Genomic DNA, 12,002 nt, shown 5'->3' with positions numbered 1-12,002 from the left:
CTCCCCCTGCTTGTGTTCCCTCTCTCGCTGGCTGTCTCTATCTCTGTCGAATAAATAAATAAAATCTTTAAAAAAAAAAAGACAATGATTTCTGCAGTATCTGGGTTAGAATTCAATAGTGTGATGGAATGATGTCACCTGGTTCTGTAGCACAAGGGTCTTAATATATGTACAGAATGGATGAGATTTTTTTTCATATGATATTCTCTTGACATTTCTTTTTCCCTTGAAAACAAGAGGCAATCTAAGGCTCAAATTAACACTTCTCAACTTCCAAAAGCTGCCAGAGATAAGGTTGAGTGAGGAGCTTCCAACAGGGAGGAAAGACAAGATAAGGACATTTTATGTCTGCCTCAAGGCTATACTACAAATCCTGGAGTGTTAGAAAAGGAACTAAAGGGTCCTTAAGAGCTGTGTCATCAAGCCAAAGGAACTAATTGGTTTCAACTTAGAATTCTGAGATCACTCTCATTTCAATATTTCATAATATTTTATTTTCCCTTAGAATAATTAAATAGTTGCATGCCCAGTGACTTTAACGATCCTCTTTTGAGGAGATAAGCTCTTCACAAATCCAGGTATCAAGGTTGATTTTTCCCATTTTAGAGTACAGTTGAATTCCATGGTACAGATAAAAATGGATTACCCCCATGATTCCACTTAAGGTTTTGTTGGCTGAGTCAACTTCTCCATCAGGGCAGAGGACTTTTGCATTCAGAGGTATTGACCCAATGGCTTTGTCTTGCCAGGATTCATTAATTTATCTATTGTGTTTTACTGATACAATACCAACGAGAATTTATTTAGCAAAATCTTCTCCACCTCAGCCCCAAAAAGAACACAAAAGCAATAGAGAGGTTCCAGACTTTTCAGCCTTAGACTCTTGCTTATTTTTCAGAGGAGATTATTGAAAACAGTAATTCTTTTTCACTTCAGGAAAAACTGTCGGAGGAAGAGAGAAAACACAAGGAAACTTTGGAAGGTCTTCACATGGTGCTGGATGAGGATTCGAGAAGTGAAAGCAGCAGTGCAGATGAGGGGAAAGAAAACACCAAATTCCTGTTGGAAAGATTGAAAGCTCTAGAGGTAAGAAATGAGACAATTTTTACATGTTTAAAGAAAAATGACAGTGCTGTGCTTCTTTTATTGACATCGGTTTTGGTGAGTATAAGTCTTCCTTTCTCAGTTCTTCTAAAGGAATAGGATCCTAGTATCTCCCATTGTGATTCATTTGTCACTGATGAGCAAAAAGTTAAAATTTGTAGCACTGAGAGTCTTGACCTCGTGATTCTGATTGCAATGCCTTAAAAAGTGTACATAGGACAATAATTCATTTTTAATTTAGTTTGGCCCTCAAACTGGATCAGGACTCCTAAAATTATATGTTCTGTGAGGGAAGGTGCTGTGAGGTATTTCACTTTGTTTTCCCAATACCTAATATAATGAATAATTGAGCAAATGAATAAATAAACAATCCAGTACTTTATAAAGATGACTGCAAGAAAAAATCAAATTTTTAGGTTAAGTTTTAATTTAAAAATCACATTTCTTAAAAAAAAAAATCTGTGCAGAAGTTTGACATGTAAAACATAAACAGGTAGAAGTGAGGCTGAGCTAAGGGCACTTGAAGGAGATCTGGAGCCACCACCGTCCTCCAGAACAATCCGGAACCGTTGGTCTCTTACTGAGTGGCCTTTGGCATCACTGCGCGCGCTAATTCCTCAATGTTCATAGCAGTCCTCAAAGAACGTTTCAGTGATTAGATCTTGATTGATATCTCGCATGCCGAAAAAGACTCTGTGAAGTTGGCTTTTTCTAGAAGTTGGCTTAGCACCTCGAACAGCAACAGAGTTACTTTTAAGTCTGAGTATGGTGAGCCCATTTGATTTTCACTAGGTGCAAGGGACCTTCGGCTAATGTCTAAATGTAGAGTTCAACAACAGGATCAACAGAGGCCTGAAAATTAATGTGAAGAAACGAGACCCAGCGAGGTCTTGTCTTCTATGCTTGGTCACTGTAGCTCTGCCTCTAGCCCACCGTGTCGTCTATAGTGAGCACGCCCTTTTTACACTAATTTCCTCGGCAAAGGTGAAGCAAAAGAGTTCAGATTATGGACTTCTGAGCCAGATTCCTAGGGTTTTGTTGTTTGAATCCCAATTCTACTCCTTTCTAGTTTTGAAACCTTGGGTCAGTTCACTAGGTTCTGTGCCTCTGTTTACTCAACTGCAAACACGAGGATCACAGTAATAAGCTACCTTCCAGGGCATTGACGCTGATGAAATGAGTTCATATTTGTACAGTGGTACCTGGTACATGGCCTCTTCCATGCACTCACTCTAAGTCTCCTGACTTTGTTATATCATTTTTTTTCTATTTCTCTGGATTTAGCAATTAATACAAGAACTATGAGTGGAAAAACTGAGCTACTCCACACATGAGTGACTGAGGACAGACAGGTTGAGCAAGTGATACCAAACATGGGGCAGAAGAGAAGTCAACTTAGGAAACGTCTGGCAGCCCTACTGGGGCACACAGCCAGGAATCCTCTCTGTCTCCCCAGAGCTTCTCATACTTGTGGGCTTTTTTCAGAAAGTCCCTGAGGAAGGTGGGAAAGCCTTCTCAAGGGAGACTGAGGTTGTTATCTGAGAGCTTTGAGAAAGTCATAGCTTCATCTGGAGTTTGAATTACCTGGATTTAATAGTAGAAATTTAGTTGCTACTGTAATTTCTTATTTCCCTAGAACCATGTACTTAAATTGTTAGTTTTATTCCTAATTACAGTGACTATGGCTCTTAGTTCATCTAATTGTCACTGAGACAACTTTGTGAAGGACATTTCATTTAATCAAGCAAAGAGGTATTTCAAAAATATCTTTGGCAGCAGATGTTTTTAAGCCTTCCCTGAGTAAAAGAGAAGCAGTATTTTTTCTTTCACAGAGGTCTTTATACTTCAGGCAACAACTCTTAGGTCCAGCAATAGTTGGATGCAATTGATGATATCTCCTAGTGCCATTAATCCCCACAATTTTAATTCACAAATACATTTTATTTTCTAAATTAATTCCTTCTGGTCAGTGTCACTGCTCGTTTCCTAAAATTCTTTGCTCAATATTAAGTGAACTCTCTCCTTACCCACAATTCTCACTACTACCTATTTGAACTTGATCGTTAGTTAGCTGTTTCCTCCAAGTCCTTCAGCTGCAGAGCATTTCTCCCTTGCCCATTTCTACAGCTCAGTTCCCAGCCTGACAGAGGACATGGCCAGCTCTTTCCCACATGCTGCTTCTCCTTCAACTAAGACCCCATCACTGGTTATGCAGTGCTCTGTACTTGGTCCCTGCACTCCACTCATGGCCTCATTCCGCACCGTTCCCAGAGCTTGTCAAGGTATTTTACTAAACAAAACATTTAACTTCCAGAAAGAGCTCCAGGGCCAGCAATCAAAATAATAATTAATATTCTCTCTTTCTCCATGTGTCCCCATCCTCCTCTCTCTTTTGTCCTAGCAATTGGCAACTCCTCTCCCTGGGCCTAAATTGTAAGATTTGTTTAGGGTCCTGGTATCTGGTGGAGGAATGGTTTGCTGTATTCTATATCTGTGCCATGAGAGCCACATGGGTGATAAAGATGCCACTTGCACATTTTCTGTAGCTTTTAAGTGCCAGGCGTAGTGTTTTCTGCTTTCTAAAAATTCTGATTTTCAAGATTTGTGTTTAAGAGACTGCTTATTCAACTCAGGATCAAGCTCCGTCTATCAAAGGACCACCCCTCTCTCCCACCCCATCCCTGACTACTGAGTCAAGGGATTGTCCCAGACCTCCACAATCCATTGACTTAACCTTGTGTCTTCCCTGTTCCCTTGTGTCTGACCTAGGTTTTGGCCTCAGGCCCCAAATTTGCTTATGGGCATGTTTCTTAAAATACATGATTTGCTTGTTTCAGGCCTCCCCCTGCACATTCCCACCTGCCCATTCTAATCACTCATTGACCAGCTTCACACTTGACTAGAAATCAAGCTGGACATGCCCTTTGCTCAGTCTCAACTCCTACAGCATCTCTGATTCCCAGACTCCAGCCAGGGGGAGAGCAGGCCTGAGACAACCTGGGAGTTCTGAGCCCCCAGGTAAGCGCTGTTGCCTTAGCTATAGCCTCAAGGTCAGAGGAACTGGGCTTCTTATATAAAAGATTTATTTTGTGCAGAAAAACATGGCAATTAAATGTGCTAAAGTGAATAATGGAGTTTTCTACTTAGTTATACCTTTCCATGAAAGTATGACGATTAAAGTGCTAAGCATAAGCATTTTTGTAATCAGTAATTCATATTTAAAATGAGGTAGTTTAAAATAGTAATTCTCAAAGCTGTCTGCACATCACAATTATATGTTGAGTTCATAGTCAATAGATACTTATTGAATACTTTCTATGGGCCAAATACTAGAAGTAAATCAATTTTCATGGTCCAAAACCCCAGTGAACAGAGACAGAAACTACACACTTAAATAATAAATAAGCAAACAAACAAGCAAATAGACAAATGAGTGCCTCTGAATAAGAAAAACCAGGTGGTACAGTCATTGAGAGAGTGGGGGGTGGAAACGAGAGAAGTATTTACCTACAATGGCAGCTGATTACCGGGCCATTTAGGTGCAGTATAAATAACACAAGGGAGGGGCACTTGGGTGGTCAGTTGGTTAAGCATCTTCCTTCTGCTCAGATCATGGTCCTGGGGTCCTGGGATCAAGCCCTGCATTGGGCTCCTGGCTTAGCAGGGAGTCTTCTTCTCCCTCTCCCTTTGCCCCTCCCCACCCCAGCTCCTCTTCCTGGGCTCTCTCTCTTTCTCTCTCTCTCTCTAAAATAAGTGAACAAAATCTTTAAAAAATAAATAAGTAACTAACACAAGGGAGACAGCTGTATGAAGATCTGGACAAAGGACAAGGAGAAACTGCAAGTGGGGAAGCCTAGATATATGGTGGAAAGGTTGGCAAGCTTGAGGAATGGAAGAAAGAAATTTGCCCTGGAACACAAGTATAAGGTTAAAAAATAGGAAGAAGATAAATTCAGAGGGGTAGACAAGGGCCAGACCTTTTAAAGCCCTATAGGCCACAGTCATAGTAAAGACTTTGAATATAATTATAAATTTAAAGGGAAGCCGTTAGAGATTGTTAACTAGGGAAGTAACATGGTCCTACTTGTAGTTTAGAAAGACAACTCTTGCTGTTTGGTGGGCTAACAGCAGGACAGGAAGTCCAGGCAGGAGATTGTTTAGGATCACAGATGGAAGTTGTTAGTAGATTGGTCTAGATAGGTACCTAGACTAACAGAAAATAATAATATATAATATAATATCATTAGACTAGTGGACTAGAGGGGAATAGTCATGATGAGAGTGGTAGCAAGCCCTGACATAGAGCTTAGTATATTCAAGCACTGTTCCAGTCTATCTGTCTATACATATACACATATACACACTATTTTAATCTTTATAATAACCACGTGGGGGGAGGAGAGTTATGATTATCTCCATTTTACAGATGAGGAAACTGAGCCCCCAAAAGTTGGGTAAGTTGCCCAAGGTTATATAGTCAGTAAGTGTGAGAGTCAGAATTTGAGCTCTACTATGGTTCCATTATGCTATGCTGATAAGAAATGGGCAATAAGTATTTGTTGTGGAGGTAAAAATCCTATTGGAATTACTGAAGGATTGGATGTAGAATATAAAAGAAAGTGAGAAATCAAGAGTGACTTTTAGGTTTTCCGCCATAGCAACTGAGTATGGGGTTTATAGCAGATTTCTGAGAAAGGCCAGGCTCAGAGGAGAGGCGACTTGGGGGAAGGAATATACAATCATCCGTTTGTTTTGTCCATGTGAAGTTGTAATTCCTACTAAACATTCAAGTGATGATGTTTGGTAGGCAGTTGGATATCCAAGGCCAAGGTCAGGGCAAGAGATATAGATTTGAGAGTCATCAGCATATAGATGGCATTCGACATTGTAGGACTTAATAAAGCCACATCAGAAGCAAGTGTAAATGTGGACCATAAGAGGGCAAAGGACAGACCCCTGTGGTGCCCCTCCATCAGAGGTCTGGCAGGGAAAGGAAAGCTAGCCAGCAAGCCTGGGAAAGAGTTGTTAGTGAGGTAGGAGGAAAATCAGATAGGTGAGGTGTCACAGAAGTCTAAAGAAGAAAGCGTTTCAAGGGCAGCCTTTTCAGTACCACCAACAGAGTAAGAAAGATAAAGCACGGAATCCATCACTGGCTCTGGCAAGGGACGGGGATAGCTAAAAGCTTGACGACAACAGCTTCTGGTTGGAGCAGGTAGGACAGAAAGGAGGTGGAGACAATACATACAGAGGGACGGCTCTTTTGAGTTTTCCTGTGAGGTGCAGTTGACACAGAGACAGTCATGCCTGAAAAGAGACATAACATAAGAGAAGATCTTAAATACACCAACAACAAAGAAAAGCAGGGGACTGTTGATGGCACGCTAGCATACCGATGGGAGTGCTCCAGTGGAAAGGACAAAAGCCGTGATGCAGGAGAGAGAAATAGAAATGTTGGAGTGAAATCGGCAGGGGGTGAAACTCATGCAGAAAAAGAGCTTCTAAAACTTTTAGATGCCTAGTTGACAACCCGGGAAACTCCAACTCTTGAAGTCTAAAAAGGAGAATCAACATCTGTGTTGTCATAAAGCCCTGCGGGGGATTCAGCTGCACAGCCAGGATTGAGAACCACAGATAGAGTCTTCGAGCGATATTAAAAGCTCTTCAAACACCTTCAGTCCAGTTCAGTAGAACTTTCCCGGAATCTTCAAACACAGATGCAGAAGCGCCACGCACCCTCACATGCCCAGTGCCAGGGAGCATCGGAGCCTGAGGAAAGCTTGTCATCACAAGCAGCTTCCTCCCCCCGCCCCCCATGGCTCCCCTGATTTGGCAGTGTGCGGTATGATGCACCCAGCTTAGCTTTGGCTCTTTGCTGATGAGAGGAAGTCTAATTTCTTAGCATTCCTATTGGCTTTAAGTTCTTACCTTCTCCTTCCTCTCACTTTTATCCTCTTCTATCCTAAGATGACATAAAAAGACATTTTAAAACTTACAAAGAAACATGCTGGTGGTAGTTTGAATAGAAATCCTTAACTGTTTCCTTCTCATCTTTAAATTCTGTGACAGTCTGCTGACAGGTAACTCCAGACATCCCTGTCTTAAAGCATCTGGTGTATATCTTTCTCCTGATTAATTTGTATCCAACTCTGGGTCACCTAGCAACAATCACTAAGCTAGGATTAGAGACAAAAACTCCTCTTTGGCAGAGGGGCTTGAAGTTTAAAAAAAAAAAATCCTATGTCAGTATATAACTTTATACTAGCAATTTTCTGATTTTAAAAGTAGCAGTCACATCATAGGAACTTAGGAAAATATATAGCAATAGAGAAATTGTAATTTTACCGCTCAGAAATATCTGCTATTGACATTTTGGCATGTCTATTTCCATTTTTTTCCTGTTGTACTTAATCAAATTAAGAAATTATAAAATATCACTTTGTACAGTTTATAGCTTGCTCCTTCATGTAATATATCAATACTGCTTTTCCATCTTACTCCGTAGTTCTTAAACTGTGATTTAATGGCTCTGCAGAAATTTATCAAATGAATGCAGAGTACCATTTATTTAATCTCTTTCCTTTGGATATTTAGGTTGTTGACACATTTTCATTATTATAATGTTGTGATGAGAATCTTGGTACCTAAAACTTTTACACATATATTTAACAAATTATTTAACAAAATATTGAAACATGCCCATTCTTTTAAAAAAAAAAGTCATGCAGGTAGGCTGTTAGATTTCTTCATATCCAGTTAAGAATAAGTGGCTCTCTAAAATGAAGAAGTCCGGAAGAGACTCTGAAAGGGACAGCATCTTTGAGGAAAGGCACCCAACCCACTTTTTCAGGCACCACCCTTGTTGCTCAATATAGGATAAAATGGGAGGAGGGTCTGAGGGCTGCTGAAACAGTTTCAGAGACCCGAATCCTTGGGAAGACTTGATAATGCAGGCAATCCTGTTGCTATTTCAGGGAACTCTATCCATGATTATTCTTTTAATTTTAAGTTACAGAGGCTTTACTTGGGCTGATATAAGCAAAAGCATGCTCATGGAACTAGAAATGGAGGTGTAGCAATGAATGGAGACACAAGTGAATGCAGAGGTTCAGACCAGGTCAGGGAGCCTTTTCCATCTCTCAGCTTTGCTCTCCTCTAAGTGGGTTTCAGGCTCTCTTATGCAGTCTCTCTTAACGTGTTGGCAAAAATGGAAGCCAGAAGCTTCTAGGTTAGTGTACCACCGAATCAGCAACACTGGTGAGAGGACTGTTTCTCTTTCTGGTAGGTCCATAAGAACTCCTAAACTATAGAGAGGAATGTCATTGGAATGTGTTCACATCCTGGCCATTGGAGGGTGGAGCATCTCAGCTGACAATCCCATCAATTCTATGCTTTGGCAAAGTTCTACTGTTTTGGTTATTTAAATGTCAGAAATGCTTTCATATCACTCAGGAAGGTCTGTTGCTTCTTAGATATAGTCTTGCCCTTTTCTTCTGTGGTATCTTCTTTCTTCTAATATCCCTGCCTCTTCCATTTCCTCCTCCTGCTCTCTTTCTCCCCCTTCCTTCTTCCTTTTCTCTTTCTCATTCTCTCCTTCCTCTCTCCCTTCTTTGGCATCTCTAGGCGTAGGCTGCTACTGGATGCCAGACTTACAAAAGATCCACAGAACATTTTCTCTGTCCTTGAGACACTCAACGTTGTTGGAAGGCAGACAAAAATGTGTTAATTGAAATAATGAACATAATACATATTAAATTTTCAAAAAATGTCAAAAATTGTGTACAAGAGTCCATGAAACACTGAGGTAGATGTGCCTAACTGGAGTCTTTTTAGAGAAGGCATGGAGACAATTCTTGGAGGCTTCATGCAAATTTTCCAGGCAAACGGCAAGAGGAGAGGCAAAGGGAGTTGCCTGGGTGAAAGCAGCAAAGTCTGAACCAGTCGCAAGGAGCCACCAGCAAGTGGGCCTGCCTGAGGCCTGGGGTACTTACAGCCAGAAATTACACTCAAAGCCTTAGCCTGTCCTAGGTGTGCAAGTGCACAGAGGTACCCATCTACCCAACACATATATATTAAAAGCTAACATTATTTCTTCTTCTTCTCCTTCTTTTTTTTGAATTTACAGAGTTGTCAAATCAAACCTCTAGTCTGTCTACAGATGTTTGTAACTAACAGCCCCTCGAGCCCCCACAGCACCCCCGAGCCGCAGCTCTCCGTGGCGCTTCAGCCCGTCTTCACAGCATAAAATAACACGGCCAAACAAACACACCAAGGGGCAGCGCAAACCGTTCTGAGCCACGGGGAGAATATTTATGGCCTGAAAACTTAGGTCCCCTCTGACTTCAGAGTGTAGGAAAATACGTGCCTGCCATAAATTGAACTTGTACCAATCACCGAAAGCTTTTGACCAGCGCTCCTTGTCTTTCTGCCTGTCTCTTTGCTATTGATGTGAGGGAACTGAACTTGTCTGCAATGTACTCTCCCCCAGCACAGGCGGCTGAGGATTCCTCTTGCCTTGGGTTTTGTTAGCGTCGACGGCGTCGTTTTACAGTAGCCCTCTTGGCCTTCCAGCTCCTGGAAGCTTGTTCAATCAAGACATAACCTTTTATCAGTTATGACCAACTGCGGAGGGAAAGAAAACGTCCTCAGCGGGAGGTAGTGGGCTCAAGTGTGAGGGCACCTGTCACCGCAGTGCGTCACTGGGCCAGATGTGGATGGACGCTTGTTGGAAACACCTCAGATGTTAGAAAAAAAGCCAATGTCAGGAATTAATCTGCATAAATGTGTTCCTTGGCCCTACTCAGATTTGTGTGGGAGCTTGTAAGGAAATCCCAGATCTTAGAGAAGGCCAATGAATCAAGGACTAATCTCCATAAATATTCTAAGAGCCATCAAAGAAGAAAAATGAACCGTAGAGCCAACATTAATTGTGCCCACAGATAATTAGAACAAAGTGTTGTTAATTGTGTGTTGGTTTAATGTTATGTAGCTGTGGCCTTGTTTTTTTTCATGGAGGGTATAAATTTTGATGTCAGAAACTGAAAGCTGGCTGGCTTGATTAATCAAAAGGCCTCAGTTTGCTTAGAAACAGCCAATTAGCATTTTAATCCTTACTCCACAAAGTATGATTAAGCTTAGTATGTCATGAGTCTAATTGGAAAACAAAACCCCAAATCTTGGTTCTTTTTGCGCAGTGGGTGTCTGAGCTGTCCTAGATGTGACGCTTCTAAGTAACATACCTGAGTGTCATGAATAAAAATTAGAAGCCGTGATGCAAAAGCAGTATGATTGATGAGCAGTCCCAGTTTCAGAATCACAGCATTCTGTAAACTCTGCTAGTTTGCCAGGAGAGAATGTTCCATAGCCTTGGGGGAGGAAAAAAAAAAAAGCAAAACGGTGGCTCCAGAATGGGGTCCAGAAAAGTGCCCTTGTTATGTGGATAAGTATTACCTTTAGCAGCTGAGTCAGGAATATATATGGTCACTCTAACACTATGAAGTGTTGTAAGGAATCTACTTAGTCTGATTTCCCATGGCAGCCTTCGGAGGGTGATCTAATTCATTAGCATTCAAATCAGCCCCAACCTTGGAGCCTTGCTACTTTGGGAGGGAGAAATATACAGTTTTACTTTATTACCAAAGGAGTGCAACCAAGGGCTACAATGAATCAGGGATTTTCAGATTTGAACGTGAAAGGAGAGATTATAAATGCAAGCTACCATGGGTGCAAGGATCCCTACAGTATTAGTTTGGAGAATCACTCCCGTTTCCGAACTATCTAAAATATGCCTTTGCTTTTACTTGTGAATCTAACTTTGAAAATGTAAACATTCTCGGCATGCTCAGTAGCATTCCCGGTTTCCTAATTGGAGCTCCTTAGTTACAGCACAGTGAGAGTAAGTGCAACCTCTCTTTCAGAGTTCAGTGTTCATAAGTATTCAGCTAATACAGAGGATGGGGGCTCTTCTAGGAAGCAAGTTTCCACTATGCTTTTAAGGAAGGTGTGGGTTTGGAGAATGTGCCTCTTGTTTGTTTGGTGAGGACAGTATCTCAACAGAGAAAACGAAAAAGAAGAAATACTTTTAAAATTACGAGGGGAACACCTGGGTGGCTCAGGTGGTCAAGCGCCCAACTCTTGGTTTCGGCTCAGGTCATGATCTCAGGGTCCTGAGATTGAACCCCATGTTGGGCTCCTCGCTGGGTTTGGAGCCTGCTTAAGATTCTCTCTTTCCCTTTTCTGTCCCTCCCCTCTCTTGCTCTCTCTCTCTCTCTCTCTCTCTCTCAAATAAGTAAAATCTTTAAAATTACAAGGAACATGATCAGTCTGGGAATTTTGGATCTTCTTTCTCAGGACAGAGGCTTTTCCTTCACTTGTGTCTCATTTGTAGTCACAGCCACGGGCGCTTTCTTAGAAACACGAAAAACACCCTTTCTTGTGGCATCATTGTTTTTTGCTTTTTATGTGCCTAGGGTCAAAGCCAAATTGGTTTTTGTAATCTCATAAAATACCAAGATGATCATGAATTCGTTTAGAGGAGACTGCCTTCTATACAGTGTAGTAACTAGGGGGAAGTAACTCTATAGGTAATTCCAGATTAAAATGAAAAACAACTACAGGCAAACAGCATATGAAATACAGATGTTTCTAAGTCCATAACAATAAAATGTGTTCCTCAGAAATCCAAATAACCAAAAATCCCCCTGCAGAGAGAGAGAGACAAATAGGAAAACAACAGATTTTCTCCCCCAAATGCTGTGTCTGGGTATATTCTGAGGTGAATGTAAATTCTTGAGTGCAGACCCCATTTATGGCCTTGCCCACTTCTCAGTGCCCCAAAACTGATCCCAAGGGCCTTGTCACAAAGGTGCAAAAGCTTCATGGATCATCAGAAAGATTTTTTT

General features: G+C 41.3%; 1 protein-coding gene across 14 annotated transcripts in view; it reads left to right on the top strand.

Annotated features, from left to right (window-relative positions):
- NCKAP5 (NCK associated protein 5) overlaps window positions 1–12,002 on the top strand; it is a 950,566-nt gene that overhangs the window by 671,663 nt on the left and 266,901 nt on the right. For all 14 annotated transcript variants that reach the window (XM_034654439.1, XM_034654443.1, XM_034654438.1 and 11 more), the window contains one exon: window positions 937–1,086. In XM_034654439.1, coding sequence (XP_034510330.1) covers window positions 937–1,086 — 150 coding nt within the window. The remainder of the gene's footprint in view (window positions 1–936; window positions 1,087–12,002) is intronic.

The sequence above is a fragment of the Ailuropoda melanoleuca genome, chromosome 2 (assembly GCF_002007445.2).
Source record: "Ailuropoda melanoleuca isolate Jingjing chromosome 2, ASM200744v2, whole genome shotgun sequence".
In the NCBI taxonomy this organism is placed as follows: Eukaryota; Metazoa; Chordata; class Mammalia; order Carnivora; family Ursidae; genus Ailuropoda; species Ailuropoda melanoleuca.
Note: the sequence above shows the minus strand (reverse complement) of the source record. Positions and strands in the feature narration are given on the sequence as shown.